Consider the following 26674-nt stretch of genomic DNA (forward strand, 5'->3'; position numbering starts at 1 on the left):
TCATATTCAAGACTGAAACTTTGGCGTTGTTTTCTTTCCATATATTTTATCAGACTGTAGGCGTACCGCCTAAGACTCAAAGTTTTTAGATTTGTATAATTCTTTGAATTATTATAAAACAAACATCAGGAAAAAGAAAAACAACAAAACGCTTACAATTTGGCATGCTGAGGCTTATGGACGGATGTAATTCAAACAATAAACAACATTTTTACGAAAATTCAATAATTTTAATAAATGAATATTTCAAAACTCCCTTTTAGCAAAGTTCGAAATATCGCAAAACGTTTAAAAACATATACAAATAATACAAATAATATTCCATATTTTAAAAGTATATCGTCTGTTTCATCATCTGAAAATAGAATAGATTTATTTATTTATTTGTTTATTTTTTTTTTCAAAATGAATTATAGTCATATAAACTTTTATAATATCAAACGTCTTACTTATCAAATATTAATGTTCTTGCAAGAGAAGTTATGTCGGTGAATTCATACGCGAGAAAATGTGCCTTAATTTAGGTTACTAGTATTTTGTTTTTGCATAGCAACGAAGCACGACTTAAAAAGGTCTATAAAAATGTTGTTATTTAGCGTTCATGTTGATTCAGCGAAAATAGTAGCAGAAAACGATATGTGAAATGAAACGAAACTATAAAAAACTAAAACACGATTTAATATGAATATCAAGTATGTATAAAGCGCAATGCACTTACTTTTCTATGAGTTTCCATTTGGAAGATCGTACACATTCTTGTCGCCTGCATTAATATCGGAAACATCTGTAAAATAATAATTTTCAAACAAGTATGCGTTATTCTAGCAATTAACGATAGGGCATTTAAGTAATATAACAAACGGCACCAGCCTATTCTCTGTTGTTAACCTTAGTTGGGCATTTAATTAAGTCAGATTTCCAAACTATATACATGTAACTGAAATAAACTGGAGAAATAAAATGAGCTTACCTATGAAATCCGAATAGGCTTTTGGTTTGTTGGGTTTGTTTGCTGATTGGTTGATGTCGGTCTCCTTGGCAATAGCTGACAAACTCTGTGTGACAGCAATGTCGGCTATTTCTAGAATCATAAAGAATAAAGTTCTTGTCATAAATAATTCCTTTGAATTGTACTCGTATATTGTGCAACATTCATAATGAATCAAATGGATAAATTTTGTCTTAAGGAGATTCTTATGATAGTTATTTTTTTCAAATTAAGTTCGACTTATAGATCTATGAACTTTCTTATCTTTGGGTTTTTTTATTATTTAATCTTCGGTTTTATCTCACTTGTGCTTTAAAAACAACAATTGGTGTTATATATATTTTGTTCTTTGCATTGAATTCTACTTACGGCTGATCACACTTGATGTCATGGAAATATTGTCGTCTGCCTCAACTTTGATCAGTTTGGTGTTGCTTAGCAACTGTGAGTCACACGTCAATGTGTCGACTGCTGATTTTAGAATTCCTGCTACATATTCCTCAACTTTTATGAAAGATACAAAAAATAAGAAATTTGCAAAGTTATTTAATAGTACAGTCCCTGAGGACCTTTTGTGTGCAAAAAAGGTCCATAGATAAATCTTATACCAATGTAAAGCTAAATGTTTGAAGTTTACAAAAATTTTGGGTAGACATGTCGGATCATGGTACGTTTTGAGAAATCCAAGATGGCCGCCAAGATGGCCGCCAAATTATTGAAAAATGGCTAATACGCAATTTTATATGATAAAATTAGTTCTTTTTGTATTTATTTTGGTACAGGTGATGTTAAAAAAACTTCACATCCTATTGGAACAATATGAAAATGGGAGGCATTTCCATTATTTTTTCATATTCTCTGAATTTCATAGATCAATTTTTGCTAAAAAATGCATGAAAAAATTATCCAAAAAAATTGATAGTGGGGCTGACATTTTTTTCCTACCAGCTAAAGGCTTAGCGGTGTAAATGAATATTTTTACCAATATACTACAAAGACTTGAAACAAGATCATACTAATATCACCTTATTAATTTAATCTTTACTGTAAAAAGAATGTGGGATCTGATATTCTTAAAGTGGTGGGGTAACGAAAACTAAGTCTCAGTATTTTGTTAACTGGTTTGGTTATGATAATTAAAACTATGAGTAGTCAACATATATATTGCACTTTGGCATGTACCTAAAGTTATAAATAATTAAGAAACTAAGACTGATATTTTTGTTTATCAATATTCAACATGTTCTGTTGCCATGGCAACGGAGAAGTAAAATGAAAGACACACCTGAAACGTATGACACTTTCAACTTTTAGCATTTTAAGCATGTTGTTAAGAATGACACAAACTTACAGATAAATAATCTGTGCACAATGCCATGGTAACAAATTGAAAAAAAAGTAACATTAAAAGAAGTCACATTTCATTCTAGCAAATTATCAACACAGATAACAGCCGATATTTTGAAATTTGATGAATAAATTTATTTCAAGAATTTGCATCATGCATTTGCTTTTTTCAAACTGCTATACATAGAAAAAAGGTCATGTTAAATGTGAATGTTGTTATGTTTGGAAAGGATAATTAATGGTGATAATAATAAGTAAAAGGCAGTCTTAAGGTAGAAATGTATATAAACATTATCAAATGTTTGAAACTGTACATAGGGTAAACATTTAAGACTTTGCAGCTAAAACGAGAAATAAATAGGTCACTGGTTCAAATTCTAGGTCAACCAATATCAAATTTTAATGACAATCGAATTTATTGTTGAGTTCAAACTTTTTGGTTATAGCTTGTATTATGAAATTCTAACTTGCATTAGATAAAATTCTAGGTCAACTGATCTCAGTGTATAATTCTGCATCTGAATTTTTACAATCAAAATACAAAGAGAATACTAGGACAGGTTTAGGTCAGCTGGCATGTCATATTGTGTCTGTTATCCAAATTTTGTTAGCTTCAAAAACAAGAAAGTAAGTCACGAAGTCTTAAATTCTAGGTCACCTTATAACAGTGGGGCCATGATTTGGACAATCAAAGAGGAACACAAGACAATTCTTCCAACCAAATGGTCTTGCATTGTGGTTTCTGACATAAAGAGTTTTTTTATATAAAAATCGACATCTAAGCAGGGCCATTTTTATGCTCCCCGAAAAATTATGGGGGAGCATATAGTCGCCGGGCGTGTGTCCAAAACCTAGTCGGGGAGCATCACCTGGTTCAACCGGTTCTTGTTTTAATCCAGACTCATGATCATTATTTGATGCCTGCAAACTTAGCACTTTACGGAGAGTGTCGGATGTGAAGTCCAGGCGTCTCTTGTTCCACAGACAACAATTGATCTCGGACATTGAGTTTTACGGTCATTTGTCTGTCAAGCTTAGTAGAAATTGGTCATTACTCTTCTGGTTATTTATCCATGAAAGTCAGATAGTTCAACCAACCTTCAAGCTATCAACAAAGAAGTGTTGAAATTGGCGTATAACCCAGACCCGGCCCTTTCATGATTTGAAGAAACATGGTAAAAGTCTTCTAGAAATTGTTTCACATGCTCTAAACAATGGCGTTAAAGGGATGATTTTATAAAGGATTTTATATATAAGTTAGACTATGTAAATCAATTGACCCTTGGGAAAGGTTATTATAATCAAACGGATCATGCTTTTACCAAGCTTAGAATTTGTGTATTATTTCTATTATATGATTTATATCTTGACATAAATTGATATGGTCATAGAATGAATGCCTCACACTTAAATATCAAAGCATTTTATTTATGGAGAAGATAGTTTTCAAAGCCTTTAAAATAACTAAAAGTATACTAAAATACTAAAACAAGTAAAATGACTCCTTGGGTTAGGTCCACTTTGACCAGATTGTCAAGATTTGAAAAATAAATTAAGTTTTTTTTGACAATGCTTTTAACCCAAAATCTAAGATCTGGGCATTTGGTTTTGGAAAAAAATATGATTTTAAAAAGTTTTCCTATGTGTCTCCATATGAAATAAGTTGACCCTAGGGGTGGGTTAAATTTTCATTTGAATAAATTTTGTACTGGTCTATACAAGGCTACAACAGAAATAATTAGCTATAGGCATCAGTATGGGAGAAGTTATTTTTTTAACCTTTTCCTATATGTAAATTGAAGTGACCCCTGGCATAAATGAATTTGACCACAAGGTCGTGATTTCAGCAAATTTAATAGTATTATATACTAGGTCCTGCAGTTATGGAGAAGAATATGTTCATGTTTTTTCCTATATTTACACTGTGTAAAGAAAGTTTACTCCGGGGCTTCGCAAGAAACATGAATGTGTACTTCTTGACCTTTTACCAACCATGACCTTGATGTTGTGCCATGTATATCATAAGCACATAGTCTCACGATGGTGATTATTTGTGCCAAGTTATTTAAAATCTTCCATAAAGTTATGGAGAACATATAACATTGACCTTGGTTGCAGCGACCTGGATGTTGAGGTCTGTAAATTGTGTCGTGGTGGGGATCATTTGTGCTAAGTATTTTAAAAACCTTTGAGTTGTCAATAAGTTATAGAGCGGACATGAAAAAAAAATTTTTTACATTGGACCGTTGAGTGTGAGGGTGGTGACTTGCTTATTGTGCTCTGCCAATGGTGTCATAATGTTGATCATTTCTGTCAATTTATCTTAAAAACGTTTCAGAGGTTTAAAAGTAAGAGACAGACGCGAAATGTAGACTTTCTAACATATGAGCTGTAAGTGTGACCCTGACCTTTGGGGTAGCAATTCAATAATTGCGATCTGCACATCGTCTCATAATGGTGATCAATTGTGCCAAGCTATTTAAACAAAATTTCATAGGTTTAAAAGTTTTGGAGGGGACACGAAATGTAGATTTTTATTCATTTGACCATGGCCTTTGGTGTAGCAACCCAATGTTTGCGTTCTGCACATGTTCTTATACTGGTTATATTTGTGCCAAGATATTTTTTTTTAATTTCAGCGGTTAAAATGTTGGAGCGGACACGAAATTTAGACTTTTTTACATTTGACCTGAAAGTGTGACCTTAACCTTTTGTGTAGCAACCCAATTATTGCGCACTGCACGTCGTGTCATAATAGTGATCCGTTGTGCCAAGTTCTTTCAAACCTTTACAGCGTTAAAAAGTTATGGAGCGGACATGAAATGTAGACTTTTTAACATATGAACTTGACCTTAAAGTGTGACCTTGACCTTGGGGGTAGCAACCCAATTATTGCGCTCTGCATATTGTCTCATTATGGTGATCACTTGTGCCAAGTTATTTCAAAAAATGTTCAGGGGTTAAAAAGTTATGAAGCGGACACGAAAGTGTTATGGACGGACGGACTGACAGACGGAGTCCATTCCTATAATCCCCTTTCCGCGGAAGGTGATTACTGATTAACAATGTTGGTTTAGTCCCATCTGAAAAAGCCATACATATAAAAGTTCAAGATCTTTTTATTTATTTCTGGGAATATTTGAAAACATTACGCATTGTCAGTTTTATTTTTAACTTCTGTGACTTAGATATACAATAATCCGATTTGTGCAAAAAACAACAACAAAACAAAATTTCTGTCAAATTTTATCAAATATAGCCTATTTTTACGTCACATCAACACTTTAAAAGGCTTTGTGGCGACTTTCCTGCTTTACTGAGGAAGACCTTAATATGTTTCTCTCCGTGCATTATTTCATAATATTGACACCTTCTGGTCATCTTTTAAGGCAAATCAGAATTACGAAGTCTATAAGAAAGTGAAATTTGGATTATTCAAATAAAGAAAACAGTAAAACTGTTTGTAAAATAAAGAAATCAAGGTCATATGTTCATCTTGATTCCAAATTCAAATACGTCCTGAACTTAATCTTAATTTGGAACACACTAGTGTTCATGTGCATTACATACTACCGGACAATTTGAGAAATGCTGTTTTTCCTCATCTCCAATTACATTGAAACTATGGTTTTAAGACTGCACTTATATAATGACTTATCTAAAACAGAAAGCTTATATGAATTTTGGATACGTTCAGCCGCGGGTTATTTCACATGATTTATTGATATTTATTGATGATGAGAAAATAACGTAACTGTATCAGTTGATATGATTACCAATGTCTTTGAGATTTTATTTGAATGTTACCTGTATATCAGTTATAGCTTATTACTACGTGACGACAATTTACATACTTTTTTGTGTGAGTGGAACAAAAATCGCTCCCAAAGTTTTACAAACACATATGTGTCTTATAACTGATAAAAACGGTCTAAAACAAAAGCAAAATTTATCATTACACCAAATTTATTCAGTGCCTTTCTGATATATATATAGCATGTTCAAATGGGTTAAAATCAACAAATTTATATCATAGTTATAAACATTAAAAAAGAATACTCGACATTAAATGAAATTTCAACAATTATACAAATCTAGATATGACTATGTAAAACTATTTGCATATAAACATACTCTTAAATTCTTTTCAACGTGATTTATAATAATATTATGAAACAGACCGCCATCTTTTTAAATAGTCACATATTTCTAAAGAACGAAGTGACAAAACTCATATTGTTTACATATCGGAATTACTTATATTGTATAATTAATTTGAGACTTTTAAGTTTTAGTTTTGTGTACATTCTTCTGTATCTTGTTCTTAATGTATACTAGAGTTTCTCCCCTCTGTATCCGATTTTCAATAGGCAAAACAATGGAGATTCTATACAACGTTTTAGGGATTCTGTTTTTCTCTATTTTAATGAGTTTAAATGGAGGGGTTGTTTTTGGTAATAAGACAAGATACCATTTGATGAACAGTCGGGAGTTTGTTGATGATCATTTAAGACATACTAACCGTATAACAAAGCATTAGGTGGTCTGACCTGTAGGTCACAAAATAATTTATAAAGAATTCTGAGGCAACGGTGAATATGGCCTATTTTTTTTTGCGTAACAAGACATCTATACAGGATTTATAATTTATGCTGCTCTATATTTTTTAGAATAGAAGAAAGTGTCAAATATTTAACACAAAATGGTGATTTTATCCATGTTTCTCCAAGTGTTACAATATTTCAGCTGGGCTTGTATTGCATTGAGATGAGAACACAATCATTTAGGTTTTCCAGATGCATCTATGGCACATTATCTTGAAGACGTTCTTCATCACAACATATTGACATATTGTCTATTCCTTCTTATCACATTTGATCTGTGGGATTTTTTTTGCTTTATTTGTTATTTATTATTATTATTTAATGACCAATAAATGAAGAATGTTGAAAACTTTTTCTCAAATCGGGCCAAACATCAAGCATAAATTTTATTTTTCAATATAACTCTTGAGTAGATTTCATTATTATCTTTGCCTCTAAAACTTTAAGCGTTTTAATGTTACAGTAACGGTTCAGCAAAATGTTACCGATGTTTTAATTAAAATTTGTGTTTTTTCATAGAAAGTAAATGTATTGAAATTTGAAATGATTTTTTTATGTTTCAAATGTATCCAACTCTGAATTCTGTAATGCATAATCATGACATTAACTTCTACAACATGCTTGAAATGATAAAACTGAAAGCCTCATACGTTTCCGGGTTTCTCTCATTTTTAGCTCGACTTTTCTATGAAAAGGGGAGCTATCCTACTCGCCCCGGCGTCGGCGTCGGCGTTGGCGTCACACCTTGGTTAAGTTTTTCGTACCACCCCACTTTATTTCAGAAGTATTACAAGTATGGCTTTGAAACTTACCATACTTGTTCACCATCATAACCTCCATCTACAGACAAGAGTACATAACTCTGTCAAGGTTTTTGACAGAATTATGGCCCTTTTTTGACTTAGAAAGTGTATTGAGCTTGGTTAAGTTTTTTGTACCACCTCACTTTATTTCAAAACCATTGGAGGTATTGCTTTGAAACTGACCATACTTGTTTACCATCACGACCTTCATCAACAGACAAGAGGACATAACTCTGTCAAGGTTTTTGACAGAATTATGCCCCTTTTTGACTTAGAAAATACATTGAATATGGGTAAAATCCACTTATTGCCTTAACCCTTTGAGATATTGCTTTGAAACTTTTAATGCTATTTCACATCATTACCCCCATCTGTACGCAAGAGAAGGTAACTCTGTCAAGGATTTGTTTTAAAAATTAAGGCCTTTTATCGACTTAGAATCTTGGTTAACTTTTTTGTACCAGTCAACTTTTTGACTGAACTGGTTGAGATATTAAATTGAAAGTTGGAATACTTGTTTACCATCATGGTCCCAAAACATGGGCAGGAGAAGGTAATTCTGTTAAGGATTTTATTTGAATTATGGCCCTTTTTGACTTAGAAACTCAGTTAAAATTTTCATTCTTGTCCACTTGTTGACTTAACCATTTGAGATATTACTTTGGAAGTTGGAGTTCTTATGTGCCATCATGAGACCTATCTGTAAGCAAGAGAAGATAACTCTGTGAAAATGTTTCTTGATTTGTACTTAGAAATTCCTAGTTAAAGTCTTGTGTGCCCTTAACTGTCAAAGTTTTGTTTTATAGGCAAGCACTAAAAAAGTCGAGCGCGCTGTCCTTCTGACAGCTCTTGTACCACTATGTTGCCATGGCAACAGAACCAATTTATGTTGTTGGTAGAATGAAAATCTACCTTTTAAAAAATTAAAGACTTAAGAACATTTTAAAATGTAATCTTGTTGGTTATTCTTAGTCTTAATAATCATTATATATCAGTTCACTAGAAATTGGGACTCAATTTTCGTGTACCCCACCCACTTTAGGAATGTCAGAATCCACATTCTTACACAATAAAAATAAAAATAAGGGTACATTTAGTAAGTTGTTGATCAGGTCTTTGTATAATATGGTAAAAATATTAGTTTTCACCACTATGCCTCGACTGATAGGAAAAAATGCCAGCCCCATGTCGATTTTTGATACTTTTTCATGCTTTTTTAGCAAAATTTCTCTATGAAAACAAGAGTATATGTATAAGAAAAAGGAAAAGGACCCCTTTTCATATTGTTCCAATAGGATGTGAAGTTTTAACATCACCTGTACCAAAATAAATACAAAAAAGAACTAATTTTATCATATAAATTGAGTATTAGCCATTTTTCAATAATTTGGCGGCCATCTTGGCGGCCATCTTGGATTTCTCAAAACGTACCATGATTTGACATGTCTACCCAATTTTTTTGTAAACTTCAAACATTTAGCTTTACATTGGTATAACATTTATCCATGGACCTTTTTTGCACACAAAAGGTCCCCAGGGACTGTACTATAAAGTACAATTTTAAGTATGAATGCGTTTTCTTATTGTAATTCTATAAACATATAGTTTAAGATCTAAATGTTCTGTTTTATTTTATGCTTTTCAGTGGATTACTGATTTATCCGTGAAAATTATATTTGATAATTACACAGTGAAAATTATCAAAATATAATTTCACTTTTTTCAATGACGAAACTACTTTTTTAAGATTTTCCCCATGTGGTACCTCAATTTTATTTTTACCGACAATTCTGACAATGTCAGGCTGTTAAAAGAAATAGCAAAGCTGAAATAGATAAATAACTTAAATGTCAAAAGTAACACAGAGAGAAAACTTACTTCTATTCCTTCAAATTCCAATCACCAAATTTTGTCTCTAATTTTTTTTTGTTTCGTTTTTACAGTCTGAAAAATACATTCCTTCCCCATGCAAAACGGGCTCTTGATGACATTTGGGCATATTAAAGTATCCTACGAGCAATAACTGCCGTATGCTTTATGAAAAATTGAAAAGCATTGACAGCCATCATTCGTAAAATAAGTTAAAACAACCCAGCGTTCCTTCAGCAAGCTTCCAATTTTTCCATTTTCCTAGCTCCTTTTCTGAATGTTTTCACTTCTGTCAACACTTATTTTTTGTCTGTTACAATCCTCAAATAAGTTTTCTTTCTTTTAAAAAGGTGTATGACTAACAAATCCAAATTATATCCTTCTGAATCTTACACAATTATTTTCCTCCCATGAAATACACAACTTTAAAAAATGGCTGCCGTTTACATTTTAGAAAGCCAGGTCTAATATAAATTCGCAGTAAGTAACAGAAATATGGATGGATGGTTGGAATTTTCTCCTGCAAGAATTGTTTGTTTTTTATGATTAAAACAAGCGATCATTCATATTTTTTTAATAAAATGAATAAATATCACCGTCATTTAACCTTGATTGGCGGACTTATTTTTCAGCTCAAGACTTCTTGTTTTAAATGAGAAATTCCGTCTAAATGGGGCTCTCAATGGGGGAAACAGATTTTAATATTAACGTTAAAATTATGGAAATTTCGTTTTAACTTGTTTTTAAGCATAAAATAAAAAGAAAATTTGTCTGTTTGTTGTGTAAGATGTAATTTTATTTCATCTCGTGAACTTTAAAAACAGTATTCTCACTCGTGGCTACGCCACTCGTGAGAATACTGTTTTTAAAGCTCACTCGATGAAATAAAATTTCATCTTACACACAAACAAACAAATATCCTCTATATCATGTGTTATACATGTATGTATATTGAGAACGAATTAAGGTTACAATTTGAACTACGTCGAAAATGATAGAAAATTATGAATTTTTCCCATCTTGATTTGGAACTTGAATTTACCTTGTCTGTCAAAGTCCTGGTCATTTATGGTCCTATTATGATGAGTATCTGTCAGGTAAGATAAAAGCTTATTAGAATAAACAGAATTTGAAATTAACCTCAAAAAGAATAATAATAAAAAAAGAAATTTCATATCAGAAACTTGAATAAGGCCACATGCTGAGAGAATTCCACATATTGTTTAAAGTATACATGAATAAAGGTAATTATTAAAGCGTATTTATGATTATAACATATTAGGTAAACTATGTGATTGGAATAAAATTATAGCCTTTTAGAACGTTAAAATCACTGATAAAACATACATGTAGATAAATATTTGTTTATTTTTTTAATACAATCGAACGCGTTGATATAACTGAATTCCTTTACGTTTTGAAAGAAATGTTCGAAATTCAAATTAATGCAAATATCAGTAAGTTATGTGTTATGATAATAACTTACGTAGTATTTAAAAATTCATCACAGACATATTAAATTTGTACAAATTCATTACTTTTAATTATAATATTTTAAGTCAATACACTAAGTTACAATAATTACACTAGAAACAAACCTATGCCAGTGTCTTTAGAGGCTAATATATCCGGTATAACAATATAGGATTTGGTCAACACCATGTCCCTAGCGCCGGTCTCATCTATGATTGTCTCTGGGTCCACTCTCTGACCCCTCCTGCCGTGCAAGCGGCGACGTAGACGGTTCATGATTCGAGCCCACTGTATAATTAAAATGATTATGGCCATGTGTGGTTTTATTTACATTTTATTGTTTTCATTTTTGATTTTAAAAATTTGATTGAACATAATCTACTTTTTTCGGGGGAGCGGGGATTAAATATTTCTATATCTATTACACATGACAACGGGAAAAAGTTAAACGAAATTTGTTGTTTACAGTAAAATCAACGCTGATATATTAATACATATATTGTTAATGTCTTTCGATTATGTTACAGAAAATATTGTTCATCTATTCCTGCATAAAGTGAGGTCTTTCTCCAACTTAAAAAGTTCTAAAAATCGCCATGTGATCTCTACTGCCCCCCCCCCTTCCTCCAAACTAGGCTAGAGAGTAAAAAAGTAAAATTAAGAATGATATTACGGTAAGGATAATTAAAGTACTATATGTGTATTTACTCTTTTGTTACACGCATCTCTCAGTCTCACACACCAAGTAAAACAGCCTGTTTTCTCGTCTTCAGACATTGCAAAGTATGTTGTCGTAGTCAACGCCAATGTTAAGTTTGTTATCGTTACTAAAGAGCGACGTTGAACGTTTAATGACGTCATGACGTCAGATGAGAAAGGGAGATAATTCAATGTATTTCCGAATGCAATAGATTTATTAAAAACATTTAAAACATCGGGAACAATCACTTTACATGCCTGTCGCTGGTGACAACTATGTTGAGCTATGTCATTCTATCAACATGTTTATCTCCTTAACATTTTACTCAAGTGCTTTAGGTCGAATAATTGCCTTTCAGCCTTGAAAATAAAAAAAGGTATCGGTGATAATTCATTTTTTTATTATTTTGATTATTATTATTTGTTATTGTTGTTGTTGTCGGTGTAATTATTATTATCATCATCATCGTCGTCGTCGTCGTCATCATCATCGTCGTCGTCGTCGTCATCATCATCATCATCATCATCATCATCATTATTATTTACAACAAGTCATAATATTGAAAATTAATGTTAATAAAACAACCGTTTTCTCAATTTTTATTTGTAAGGCAATATTATGGAACGTCATTATCGCCGTTACAATGGCAACACTCTCAGCATTGTTGACATGCGCCGTGTTACTGATTCCAAGAGGCTTAGACCTCGTACCTATCAAACATGGCCAGGAGATACAAGGTACGTTAGTTTCTTTCCATTCTTCTATACATAGGGATGACGTCATATATGTATGGCGCTATGCTTCGAACTTCTTAGCACAATCCGCAGAAACTTTGCTTTACGGAAACTGGAGGTCAGGAAGAAGGCTGTCTATCAGATGGTCATTTTTTCCGTCCATAGAAAATAATTACAATATCACACCACGCTGAATATTTCAAATTGATTTGCCCATCACTTTATCTCTACAATACTAGTCATCATTTCAGGGAAAATAAAAATAGCTACCGATTTAACAGCAAGACCGGACGACACGGATGGAATAAGTTGCCACCTGGACACTCTATATTTATGGTGTCATTTGGAAGCCTTCAAATTAATGGCATAGATCTAGTTTTCATGTCAAAACTAGAAGTTGACCTGTTGATGTTTTCGGGTCTTGAGTTATAGTTGCACTTTTTCAAATATACAGCTCTTTGTTCTATTGAAATGTGATGAAATAAATTTGAGTTTATTTCAGTAATGAACTTTGTAATGGGTTTGACAATTTTGTTATTTTAAGATATTGTTTGACGTCTTAACATTATATCACATTACAATTGACAGAGTCAAGTTGTGACTATTTGCTTTGAGCAGCTAACTACAATAAGATCATTACTGTGCATTACATGTAGAAGAATTCACAGATCTACTATCTAATAGTTTAATGATTGCAGGTATAGATATGGTATTCCTGCAACAACAAGCATATCCTAGTGGTGACATTGTTACACCATTTACAACAGATTTTATTGAAGGTAAATATCTTCAGTAATTCATCGTTATTCCCCCCCCCTCCCTTTTTCAATTTTTTCACGCCAATTTTAATACATTTTTGCTAATCCCATATGATTTCTGAATCGGCGGTAGGAAACAATTAATGAGTCGATGTCCGATGTAGTTTGTCAAGGACCTAGGATTGAACCAGCGACCGCTATATTACAAATCTGATGCTCTCCCTAATGAGCTAAGCGGGTGGATTAATCTTTTATTCCAAATATAAAAGTTTCTGATAAATTTGAGTCGATCTTTTACTATGAATTGCATGCAGCAGAAATATCACGTCACAGATATTTGCTTTGATTTTTACAGATCGTGAAGGATTTATAGATTCAAATCCTACGTCACCGCAGACGACCAACATGACGTCACCATCTTCCCATACATTTTCAGGTTTGAATCTTCAGGAGCTACCTGCACATTATGGTAAATTTCCTCACTTATATAGTTAATTATTAATCTTTTAGGCGTCATTAACCTGCCTCACCGTTCATCAAATCATAATTAGTGATCATAATTTCATTATATACTAGGTGTATGGGGATGTGGGGAAATGGTAGGGGAGTCGGGGCGTAAAACTGCATTCTTAAAACTGTTATCATAGGTTTCCTGGTATCCAACAAGTCATATCAGGGCCTTTAAAAGTCCTTTAGTTAAAACCTTGGGAAAATGTTTTGATTTTATATAAATTGTTTTCGTTGTAAATCAGACCCTGTATATATATTCAGCATGGTGTATCATTTAAGATACACAGGCAGGGTCTTACTTAATTATATTTGCATAGTAAAGAACGTTGAACGTGAACTGGCTGGCAATCGCTGGTTGTGCCCCCGCGTTAGTGGCGGGCATTTGGCAGCACACCACACTAAATGAAGTCGCAGCTTCGAATGGCCAGGGAGGATTTCATGGATATAGTGACTATTGTGGATTTAAATGACTGGTTGTCTTTAAAATGCATTTTCAGCATGAAATTTGTTTTTGTGACATGTAATATGATCATTGGCAAATTCGAAAACATGGTTAGAAATCACATGCTGATAATTATTGATGTCAAGGTCGCCATTGTTTGTAAACATTGCTTTTAAACAGCATGCTCGGTGAAAACAAGTAATTTTACACGGGGGTACAAACTTTCAGCAATAGCAAAAAATCTACAAGGCCAAGCACCTATTTCTTTGTGATATTTTGCATGCCTAGGGAGTTGCTAAAGCAGTGACAGAGTTTTTGTAGACCGTATATTTGCAGGTATTTTTTGCCGGAGGGACGAAAAATGTTGTTTTGGGTCTCGGACCACTATAGATTTTTGGCTTTTACGGAATGAATTGGATTTTTTTTAACTGCCTGACTGTTGCACATGGGATGATTTCATTACAAATTTGCAATTGTATGACATATATGTTCTTAACAAAATGTGTTTTCTTTTTCCAGGTTGTGTAGTTTGGGATCAGATTTATCAGACATATTGCTTGTAGGACATTGACGGCAGAAACTTGAAATTTAGTGTGGAGTGCTACCTTAAGATTTACCCTTGTCCGTCGGTCCGTCCATCTGTCCGTCCGTCCGTCCGTCCTTCCGTCCGTCCGTCCGTCCGTTCACTTTTGTGTCGCACGTAACTCAAAAAGTATTTGACCTAGAGTCATGAAACTTTACAGGAATGTTGATCAGCATGTGTAGTTGTGCACCTGGGTATTTTGGTCTGGATATTATTAGTACTTTCAGAGTTATTGCCCTTGACTTAGTAAAATTTTGCAATTTTCAACTTGTGTCGCATGTAACTCAAAAAGTATTTGACCTACAGTCATGAAACTTTACAGGAATGTTGATCAGCATGTGTAGTTGTGCACCTGGGTATTTTCGTCTGGATATTTTTAGTATTTTCAGAGTTATTGCCCTTGACTTAGTCATATTTTGCAATTTTCAACTTGTGTCGCATGTAACTCAAAAAGTATTTGACCTAGAGTAATGAAACTTTACAGGAATGTTGATCAGCATGTGTAGTTGTGCACCTGGGTATTTTTGTGTGCATATTTTTAGTATTTTTAGAGTTATTGCCCTTGACTTAGTAAAATTTTGCAATTTTCAACTTGTGTCGCATATAACTCAAAAAGTATTTGACCTAGAGTCATGAAACTTTACAGGAATGTTGATCAGCATGTGTAGTTGTGCACCTGGGTATTTTCGTCTGGATATTTTTAGTATATTCAGAGTTATTGCCCTTGACTTAGTCAAATTTGGCAATTTTCAACATGTGTCGTACATAACTCAAAGTATTTGACCTAGAGTCATGAAACTTTACAGGAATGTTGATCAGCATGTGTAGTTGTGCACCTGGGTATTTTCGTCTGGATATTTTTAGTATATTCAGAGTTATTGCCCTTGACTTAGTCAAATTTGGCAATTTTCAACATGTGTCGTACATAACTCAAAGTATTTGACCTAGAGTCATGTAACTTTACAGGAATATTGATCAGCATGTGCAGTTGTGCACCAGGTATTTTCGTCTGGATATTTTTAGTATTTTCAGAGTTATTGCCCTTCACTTAGAAAATTTTTGCAATTTTCAACTTGTGTCGCAAGTTTCTCAAAAAGGATTTGACATAGTCAATAAACCTTATGGGCAGGTTGCTCAGCATATTTTAGATTTGCACCTGGGGTTTCGCTTGTGGATTTATCCAGTATTTGAAGAGTTAATTCCCTTGACTTAGTAAAAAGATTGACAGAACAGTGTCGGGTGGGGGCACCCGTGTCCTATGGACACATTTCTAGTGTTTATATACTCAAAATCAATATTTATTTCGTACACAGATAAGTTTCCATTATTCTGTACAAAATTTACTTCTATAAAAATCAACTTTATTTCAGATATCCAAAACCCGTATTACAAGTTGGACGTAGATTTAAGATCGATGCCGTCATTTATACATTCCCCCGGGGATTCAGACCGCCGTGTATGGTTCAGTGGTGACTCACTACGTGACCAGGTGGCTCCAATGACTCCTATCATAGACTACCATACACGAGACGCCGACCGATGGGAAGACATTGAGTTTTAAGCTTTGTAGCTGATTATCCTTAAGCTAAAGCTAAAGCTAATATATGAAGATTTAGTGTTTAAATATATAGTCAAACACTTACAAATCCCATGAAATACATGTACATTAAATGTGTCAGACATGCATGAGATGCATGGAGATCTTAATCCGTTAATAACGGATCGGAAACAAAGTGTTAAAGATATTAATGTAAATATATTTGTTTGCATATAGAATATGAACCGTAGATCGGATTGTGAATACTTCTTACACATACCTCAAACTATGTATAAAGTTTTCTAAAGATTTTAAGATTTATCCGGAGGGTATAACGTTACTTTTAAGTGCTATTGTTTTCTATCACTATTAATATATGTGGTATAAAATCATTATTTGTTCTGATGATGTTTTGTTGATGTTTTTTGTTTGTTTCTTTGTTTTTGTATCTTTTGTGTGGTTATTTGTATTTTTGTGTCCTCATTATAGCATAATTAATGCAAATAATTGATCTACTTGTATATAAAACTCAACGGGATTTATGTAAAGCAATTTCATCTTTAGCCCCATGATTAAAGTCTCTGACTATTGAAGAACACTTTTCCCTAACCGTTGTTGATTCGAATCCCATAATGGACTGTTAATCTTTCCATATGTCGCAACTATCCGAGGTTGGTTGGTCTTCTCATGTTTCCGCTCGTGCCCGACACAATGCATGGATGGGCGCCTGAGGTCTAACATCACAAGTAACGCTGGAAAGTGTCATATGTTTTTTTCCAGTATCATCGTATTAGCACTGCGCTGAGTGATAGCATAGTAAGAAAGACATATATATGTAAATGGTTTCTCGTTAATTCATGCTCAAGTTATTTTACTGTTTTACATGCCAAATACTTTAACAATTTATGCGTAAACTAAAATTGCCCTTCTAACAGAGTTAGGTACGCAGGTAATGGTTAACATGATCGTTTTCAATATTTTATTTCAACATGCTGACAGAATCGACGTTTTAACCCATTTCATGCTGCAAAAATGTCGTCTGCTTAATTTTTGAATTTTGAAGACCGGAACAACCGGAGTACATCCGTAACTCTGCCGGCAACGTCCGGGATGATCCGGGAACATGCGGCATTCGACCCCGGATGGAATCGAATATTTAATATGACCGGGGTGGTCCGGGATGATTCGGGAAGTATAGCTTTAACGGCTTCATCCTTAGCTCTGCTGTAACCCGGGTTACATCGGGGAAGCACCGTAGCTCTGCCGGCACAAACCGGGGATGATCCGGGGTATGATATAGCCGGTAGAGCAACGGTAGAGCCCCGGTGAATGCTGGCAGAGTCCCGGTGAAGGCCGACAGAGTCCCGGTGACTGTCGGCAGAGCTCCGGAGGATGCCGGCAGAGCCCCTGAAGATGACGATGAAGCTACGGTTAGTCCCGGTAGAGCCCCGGCAGAGCCCGATTTTTTTTTCAAAAGAATCTCGACAATTTGTGATGATTTCACTTGTTTATATTAAAAGCCATCCCATTTTCCTTTTTATCCAGTCTTGCATAAGGATTTTTCAGAAAATCATCATGAATGTTCTGGAACAATAGATATAATATTAAATAAAAACTATGTTTCAGTGTAATCATTTTCGCGCGTTTTAATCCACCGGGGTTCTACCGGGACTCTGTCTGGATCGTCCTGGGCTCTGCCGGGGCTCTTCAGGCGTCATCCGGAACGACCGGGGAAACACCGGCATGAACTGTAGCTTCACCTGAGCTGACATTTTCTCTTCCAAAGTTCTGCACTCTTTACAAAGCAGCATCAAAAGTGGTTACCATCGAACGTAAGAATGTACTTTATACTTATACTCGTGCTACTCCAACTATTTTGTTATATATTGTACTTTGACTTAAATCGTACAAATGCCTTTTAGCTTGACAATTCGAAGCAAAGGGTGAGATATTGAACTCACCCAGTGTCAGCGTCACACTTTGGTGCAAATTGGTATTTAAAAACAAGCATCAACAACAGCAGCAACAACAATAACAACAACAAAACGCACACATTTTGTCATGATGAGGCTTATGGACAGACGTAATTCAAACAATAAACAACATTTTTACGAAAATTCAATAAGTTTAATAAATGAATATTTCAGAACTTCCAGTAATAAAGTTCGAAATATCTCAAAACGTTTAAACATATACAAATAATACAAATAACATTCCGCATTTCTAAAACATGCCGTCTGTTTCATCATCTGAAAATAGAAAACAAATGTTAATAAGTTTTGTTTCAGTTTTCATAATGACTTAGTTATAAAAACAACTTTTATATCAAACGTCGACTTCCATCATTTCTGCTTTCGTTTAAATGAAACAAACATTGATGCTCTGACTAGAGAACTGATGTCGTTGAATTTATATTAACGTCTTCATAAAAATTCTATGTATGGTTTGTCCTACGCAGACTGCGCATGCGCAAGAAAGTGTTGCCTTGTCTTGATTTTTGCAAAGCAACAAAGCACGTCGTAAAAATTCTATAGAAAATGTTGTTAAATAGTGCATAAACAAGATTGATTTAGAACTTTATCAGCAAAAATTAGGTTTAGGCCGTTAAGACATCTTGAATCCCCACTTCCGCTTGATGACTGGTTATTAAAATAATTATTTCGCGTTCATGTTTATTCAGCGAAATTAGCAGAAAACGGAATGTGAAATGACACAAACTTACTTGTCTATGAGTTTCCGTTTGGAAGATCAGTTACATTATTGTCGTCTGCTTTAATACCGGAAGCATCTGTAAAATATTAATTTTCAGACTGGTGAGCATTTTGAGCAATTAATGATGGGGCATTTAAGTAATATAACAAACGGCACCAGCCTATAATCTGTTGTTAACATAGATTTCCAAAATATATACAAAAATGTATGCACATGTAACTGAAATAAATTGGAGATAAAAATGAGCTTACCTATGCAATCTGAGAATGTCTTTGGTTTGTTGTGTTTGTTTGCTGATTGGTTGATGTCGGTCTCCATGGCAATAGCTGACAAACTCTGTGTGACAGCAATGTCGGCTATTTCTAGAATCATAAAGAATAAATAATTCCTTTGAATTGTACTCGTATATTCTGCAACATTCATAATGACTCAAATGGATAAATTTTGTCTTAAGGAGATTATATAGGAATTTTTTTAAAATTAAGTTTGACTTGTAGATCTATGAACTTTCATAATTATATTTTTTTATTAAATCTTCGGTTTTACCGCACTTATGCTTTAAAGACAATTTTAACATTTGGTGTTTTTGGTGTTATATATATTTTATTCTTTGCATTAAATTTTACTTACGGCTGATCACACTTGATGTCAAGGAAATATTGTCGTCTGCGTCAACTTTGATCAGTTTGGTGTTGCTTAGCAACTGTGAGTCAGACGTCAATGTGTCGACTGCTGATTTTAGAATTCCTGCTACATATTCCTCCACTTTATGAAAGATACAAAAATAAGAAATTTGCAAAGTTATTTAAAGTATAATTTTAACTATGAATGCGTTTTCTTATTATTATTCTATAAACATATAGTTTAAGATCTAAATGTCTTTTATTATATGTTATACATGTATATATGTTGAGAACGATTTAAGGTTACAAATTAAATTACGTCGAAAATTATAGAAAATTATCAATTTTTTTCCAAATATAATTGCAAAAGTGTCTTGAATTTACCTTGTCTGTCAAAGTCCTGGTCATTTATGGCCATATCACGAGGAGTATCTGTCGCGAAAAAAAACCATATAAGAATAAACAGAATTTTAAATAAACCTAAAAAAGGATTAAAAAAAGAAATGTCAGACACTTGAATAAGGCTACATATTGAGTGAATTCCAGATATTGTTTAAAGTACAAATGTATACATGAATAAAGGTAAGCATAAAGCGCATTCATGATTATAACATAATATTGAAATAAAATTATAATCTTTTAGAACGTTAAAATGGCTGATAAAACATAGATATATTTTTTTATTTCTTTAATACAACCGAACTCGTTGATATAACTGAATTCCCTTACGTTTTGATTGAAATGTTTGAAATTAATGCAAAGATCAGCAGGTTTCATAGGTTATGATAATAACTTAGTCATCACAAACATATTAATTTTGTACAAATTCATCACTTATAATAATATTTTTTAAGTCAATGCACTAAGTTACAATAATTACACTAGAAACAAACCTATGCCAGTGTCTTTAGAGGCTAATATATCCGGTATAACAATATAGGATTTGGTCAACACCATGTCCCTAGCCCCGGTCTCATCTATGATTGTCTCTGGGTCCACTCTCTGACCCCTCCTGCCGTGCAAGCGGCGACGTAGACGGTTCATGATTCGAGCCCACTGTATAATTAAAATAACAGTATATTTGTTTGATTCTCTTTTTTTTTTGTTGTTGTTGTTTATTTATTTTTGTTGTTTTTGGTGTGTTTTTGTTTTGTTTTTGTTTGTTTTTTTATTTGAGCATGTTCTACTGTTTTCGAGGGTGATAAAAGATCATTATATCTATAACACAAGACACGGAAATACTGAAACGAAATTTGTTGTTAACTGTTCAATCCACACGTCTGATCTATTCAATTTAAATTCCTGATATCTATTCATCTATGTTACAAAAAGTAAATGTGGCTCATCTAGTCTTAAATAATGTCATCCTCCATCAGTAAAGTCAGAAAATAATAGCCATGCGATCTCTATTTAAAATCCAACTGGTTGCCCCATCCCCAACCCTCTCATTATACCTAAAGATAGTTTTAAAAAAAAAAACAACGGAAAAAACTGGACTACAGGGTATATAACGAGTTGAATAAATTCATATTATGCGAGCGTATGGCGTGCATAATATTGTTTATACAACGAGTTTAATAAATTTAGTATTGAATCTACACGAATATAATATTCTAAATAAGAACTTTAAACTATTAAAAAAGGAATGATATAGTTGCGTTAAAATACTACATACTCTTTTGTTACATGCATCTCTCAGTCTCACACACCAAGTAAAACAGCCTGTTTCTCGTCTTCAGATATTTCAAAATAAATTGTCGTAGTAAACGCAAAGATCCAGTTTGTTCTCGTTGCTAAAGAGCGACGTTGAACGTTTAATGACGTCATGACGTCATATGAGAAAGGGAGATAATCATTGTATTCTCGAATGCAATAGATTTATTAACAACATTGAGACATCGGGAACAATCAATTTACATGCCTGTCACTGGTAGCAACTATGTTGAGTTATGTCATTCTATCAACATGTATCTCCTTAACCTTTTACATACATTTTATTCTAATGCTTTATGTCGAATAAATGCCTTTCAGCCTTGAAAATATAAAAAAAGGTATCGGTGATAATTCACTTTTTTATTATTTTTGTTATAGTTATTTGTTATTGTTGTTGTTGTTGGTGGTGTTATTATTATCATCATCATCATCATCATCATCATCATCATCATCATCATCATCATCATCAACATCATAATTATTATTATTATTATTATTATTGTTATTTTTATTATTATTATTGTTATTATTATTATTATTATTATTATCAACAACAACAACTCAAAATTAATATTGATAATTAAATATTGATAAAGCAACCGTCTCAACCGTGTAACTTTATTTGTTTATGTATTTCATCAAGGCAATATTATGGAACGTCATTATCGCCCTTACAATGGCAACACTCTCAGCACTGTTGACATGCGCTGTGTTACTGATTCCAAGAGGCTTAGACCTGGTACCTATCAAACATGGACAGGAGATACAAGGTAATTAAGTTATGCAGCTGTCTTTCTTTCTATTCTTCTATACGTCATATATGTAATAATATGTAATAATTACAATGTCGTACCACGATGAATATTTCAAATGGATGTGTCCATCTTTTTATCTGGGCAATACTAGTCATCATTTTTAGGGAAAAATAAAAATATGTACCGATTCAATAGCATGACCAGACGACACGGATGTGCTGGGTGATCTAGAATGAGTTGCCGCCAGGTTGCTTTATATTAATGGCTCAAATTAATGGCACAGTTTTCATGTGACCTTATGACCTAATGCTGGTTTTTGGGGTCTTGAGTTATATTTGCACTTTTTCAAATATACAACTCTTTGTTCTATTGAAATGTGATAAAATAAATTTGAGTTTATTTCAGTAATGAACTGTTAAACTATTTTGTTATGAGTTTGACAATTTTGTTACTTTAAGATATTATTTGACATCTTCACATCATAATAACTGTTTTGTCACATGACAATTGACATAGTCAAGTTCTAACTATTTGCTTTGAGAAGCTACTGAGTTAACTACACATTTGTAAAATAATAAGGTAGTTATTCAAATTACATGTAGAAGAATTCACAGATTACTATTTAATGATTTATTGCAGGTATAGATATGGTATTCCTGCAACAACAAGCATATCCTATAGTGATGACATTGTTACACCATTTACAACAGATGTTATTGAAGGTAAATATCTTTACTCATTCATCGTATTTTTCTTTCTTTTTTTCTTTTTCTTAACGCCAATTTTACCAAATTTTTGATAAATCTCGGCGGTGACCCACAACTAATTCCAGATGATCGGTAAGAAACAATCATTAGAGTCGATGTCCGATGTTTTAATCGCAACGACCTACGATATAGCGACCGCTATATTACAAATCTGATGCTCTCCCTAATAAGCAAAGCGGATGGATTAATCTTTTATTTCAAATATTAAAGTTTCTGATAAAATTCAGTCGATCTTTTTTTACCATGAACTGCATGCAGAAGAAATATCACGTCACAGATATTTCCTTGGGTTTTACAGATCGTGAAGGATTTATAGATTCATATCCTACGTCACCGCAGACGATAAACATGACATCACCATCTTCCAATACATTTTCAGGTTTGAATCTTCAGGAGCTACCTGCACATTATGGTAAATTTCCTCACTCGTACAGTTAATTGTTAATCCTTTTAGGCGTCATTTACCTGCCTCGCCGTTCACCAAAGCATAATTAGTGATAATTATATACTAGGTGTGTGTGGGTGTGGGGAAATGGTAGGGGAGTCGGGGCATAAAACTGCATTCTTAAAACTGTTATCATAGGTGTCCTGGTATCCAACGGATTTTTTAAATTCATATAAGGACCTTTAAAAGTCCTTTAGTTAAAACCTTCGGAAAATGTTTTGCTTTTATATAAATTGTTTTCGTTGTAAATCAGACCGTTTATATTCAGCATGCATCGTGTATCATTTAAGATAAACAGGCAAGGTCTTACTTAATTATATTTGCATCATAAAGAACGTTTAACTTGAACTGGCTGGCAACCCTGTTTCATAACGTCGCTGGTGTTTATATCAAATTCACTGATTAATTTCGTAAACAGATTAGTTTCCTTTACTCTGTATAAAAAAATAACTTAGAAAAATCAACTTTATTTCAGATATCCAAAACCCGTATCACAAGTTGGACGTAGATTTAAGATCGATGCCGTCATTTATACATTCCCCCGGGGATTCAGACCGACGTGTATGGTTCAGTGGTGACTCGCTACGTGACCAGGTGGCTCCAATGACTCCTATCATAGACTACCATACACGAGACGCCGACCGTTGGGAAGACATTAGTTTTAAGCTTTGTAGCTGCTTATACTTAGTTTAAAGCTAAATCTAATTGTGAATATTTAGTGCTTAAATATGTAGTCAGCACTTACAAATCACATGAAATACATTAAATATGTCAGATAATTATGCATTAAATATGTCAGATATGCAAAAGACACGCAGAGTTCTTAATCCGTTTATAACGGAGCGGAAACAAAGTGATAAATATATAAATGTAAATACATTTTGCATAGATTGCATTGTGAATATTAGCATATACCTATTACTGTCAAACCTATTGATGAATAAAGTTTCTACAGATTTTTCAGGAGGGTAAAACGTTACTTTTTAAGAGCTATTGTTTTTTATTACTAATAACAGATTTGGTATAAAATCATTATTTCTTCTGATGACGTTTTGTTGTTGTTGTTGTCGGTTTGTTGGATTTTTTTTTAAAACTCAACGGGATTTTTGTAAGCAATAACATTTTTTTTTTTCAATTTTCAAAACCTTTTTCTTTTTTAGTATCTTGTTAGGTTCCAAATCAGTTACTCATTCACCACAAAGATGAACTATCTTTTGCTTTTTGCTCTGTTAACAATTGCTATAATTCTAAAATTATAGCAATTGCCAACAAAGCAAAATATCAAAAGATCGAATAAGAATTTTGTATGGAAACCAAAATACAACTTTCCGCTACCTTCATTACACATTACTGCACGTTCAGCTCTACTTTCTATAGACAGTAAACCTCTAACATACTGTTAATCCGTTATCAAGACATTATTAAACACGTTTGACAAATTTTAAGAATTAAAAGATCTGGATTTCTGAGTGAAGTCTTTGAATCAAGAACACTTAACCATCCGGCTAGTTTTCAGATGTTTCCGCTCGCGCCCTAAATAATACATGAATCTACATGAATCTAACATCACAAGCAAAGCTTGGAAGTCCCAGTTTCCACGTGACTCGGAATTAGCGCTGCGCTGAGTGAAAGACATTGTATATATTGGTTTCAGGTTAAAAAAAGTTATTATACTGTTAAAGGTTAAGTTTATATGTCAAATAATTTGACCTTTTATGCGTAAACTAGTTTAATTTCTGAATTTTATTTATTTAATTTTATCGAGTCAAAAGCAATAAAGTGTGTCTATCAATCAGATTGGTATCCGGGATTTGGTCAGTTCACAAGAACTTTCTATTAAATGTGCGATAATAACAGCATATGAATCATGATATTTAAGAAAGTGTCTATGATTTTGATCTACAGACTGCTTCAGAAAAAAATTTGTAATTGTGTAATTGAAGTGAACAGATAGCTCTAGTAGTAGAATCACTATAACATATGTCACTAAACGGTTTAACCACACAAACAACAGTCTAAAGCACTGTGGTCTCCTATATAATTTTTGTTAGAAGAAAATGTCCCTACTATCCCTAATTTCTTAAGTTTTTTCTCTATTTTCTTCGAAAAATTGATCTCTACTTTTACCTAACTATTTCAAAGAAGGTCACTTGTTCTCCTGCTGCTGGGTAAAATTGTAGTTGAAAAATATGTTCTGTTTTTAATAACATACGTTTTATCAGAACTTAGATTTTATCAGTTAATATATTGGTTGTTTGTATAAAGAGCTTTTTCGTTGTGCAAATAATGAACAAAGATATATTTTTGTATGCGATATAAAGTATGGGTAACCATATAAACAGAAATCTGATGGCAAGAGTTATAATAAAGTTACTTCTATGACTGCTGCGATAGAGTTGTTGGGAAAATCCAAAGCATTGTATATGTGAGGAAATGCTATTGAAACCCCTCAAATATCAAATAATGTATACAATACATTTTCAAATTGTGTTATTCCGTCAGAAATATAAATACTGGAACAAATGAAATTAAATATAGTCTTATGAATTTAATTGAAGTTCTAGACCATAAACATGAGCAAATCTTCTTTGCCTTCTTTATTTATTTCTTCATTTTTGTCTTATCAGTTAAACAACTACATATCGCGCCTTTTTGTCAAGTAAGCTAATTAACGACATATAAAGTTATAAATTTATTGACATAATTTTTTTTGCAATTAAAGCAACTTTTCACAAACCTGAATTAAAAGTAAACAGAAATAGAAAAAATGTGTTTTTTGCTTGGCGGTGGCTATTTACGTATATTAAAAAAAGCACCAGAAAACTTAATTCTCTAAATTTTTAGTTTAAGGCAAATTTATCCATAAAGTTCAATGAACTTTTGAATTATGTAGGTACAAAGAATTTATTTATAATAATGATTATTTGTGTGTATTCTTCGTGGAAGAAAGGTTGCCGTCTGCTTCGGAAAACAAACATTGTCAGCATGTTAGCAAATATCTAGAAAAATAGATAGCCTGGTGTCTAACTTCAAAAAGTGATACATATTTATACTTTTTCTGTCTAGCTTGACCTTGAACTGTAGAAAAGTACACTGAGGTTATTGTATCAATAACATACTCCGAGGCCTAGTTATTTGACCCTTCTTCAAATCAAATTATTTGACCCTTCTTGAAATTCTACATTATGACATTCATTGTTCATTAACAAGAACATCTATTACATATGACTTGACATCAGACAAAAACTCAAGCAAAGGCGGGCATTTAAGACCCCTTCCTCTCCCAAGCGGTAATTTATGAATGTCGCCAT

The 26674-nt window shown here is 33.1% G+C and overlaps 3 protein-coding genes across 5 annotated transcripts in view; 2 read left to right on the forward strand and 1 right to left on the reverse strand.

The window, feature by feature from the left end:
• The window catches only part of LOC132754209 (putative ammonium transporter 1), a 34116-nt gene extending 10056 nt beyond the window's left edge, over positions 1-24060 (forward strand). The window contains exons 12-15 of one of the 2 annotated variants that reach the window (XM_060744804.1): positions 22040-22166; positions 22791-22873; positions 23217-23330; positions 23839-24059. In XM_060744804.1, the coding sequence (XP_060600787.1) occupies positions 22040-22166; positions 22791-22873; positions 23217-23234 (228 nt within the window). In that variant the 3' untranslated portion in view covers positions 23235-23330; positions 23839-24059. Of the gene's footprint in view, positions 1-22039; positions 22167-22790; positions 22874-23216; positions 23331-23838 lie in introns of both variants that reach the window. The other variant, XM_060744802.1, reaches the window with a different exon arrangement.
• LOC132754210 (uncharacterized) lies at positions 208-21507 on the reverse strand. Of its 2 annotated transcripts, none has more exons than XM_060744806.1 (7): positions 21359-21507; positions 20577-20739; positions 20068-20115; positions 19691-19825; positions 971-1081; positions 719-784; positions 208-355 (listed from the first exon to the last, which is right to left on the reverse strand). In XM_060744806.1, exons 2-6 carry the CDS (start codon positions 20725-20727, stop codon positions 723-725), a joined length of 507 nt encoding a protein of 168 aa, XP_060600789.1. In that variant the 5' UTR covers positions 20728-20739; positions 21359-21507; the 3' UTR covers positions 208-355; positions 719-722. The 2 variants fall into 2 exon arrangements, with proteins under 2 accessions (XP_060600789.1, XP_060600788.1); XM_060744805.1 differs by lacking the exons at positions 208-355; positions 719-784; positions 971-1081 and adding exons at positions 18395-18597; positions 19071-19136; positions 19312-19422.
• Positions 13184-16995, forward strand: LOC132754211 (uncharacterized). Its single transcript, XM_060744807.1, has 3 exons — positions 13184-13297; positions 13632-13745; positions 16182-16995. The coding sequence occupies exons 1-3, from the start codon at positions 13207-13209 to the stop codon at positions 16370-16372; spliced, it is 396 nt and encodes a 131-aa protein (XP_060600790.1). The 5' UTR covers positions 13184-13206; the 3' UTR covers positions 16373-16995.
• Positions 24061-26674: the final 2614 nt, after the last annotated feature.

Source organism: Ruditapes philippinarum, unplaced genomic scaffold, assembly GCF_026571515.1.
Source record: "Ruditapes philippinarum isolate M1 unplaced genomic scaffold, ASM2657151v2 ctg2024_1_1_1_1, whole genome shotgun sequence".
Lineage (NCBI taxonomy): Eukaryota > Metazoa > Mollusca > Bivalvia > Venerida > Veneridae > Ruditapes > Ruditapes philippinarum.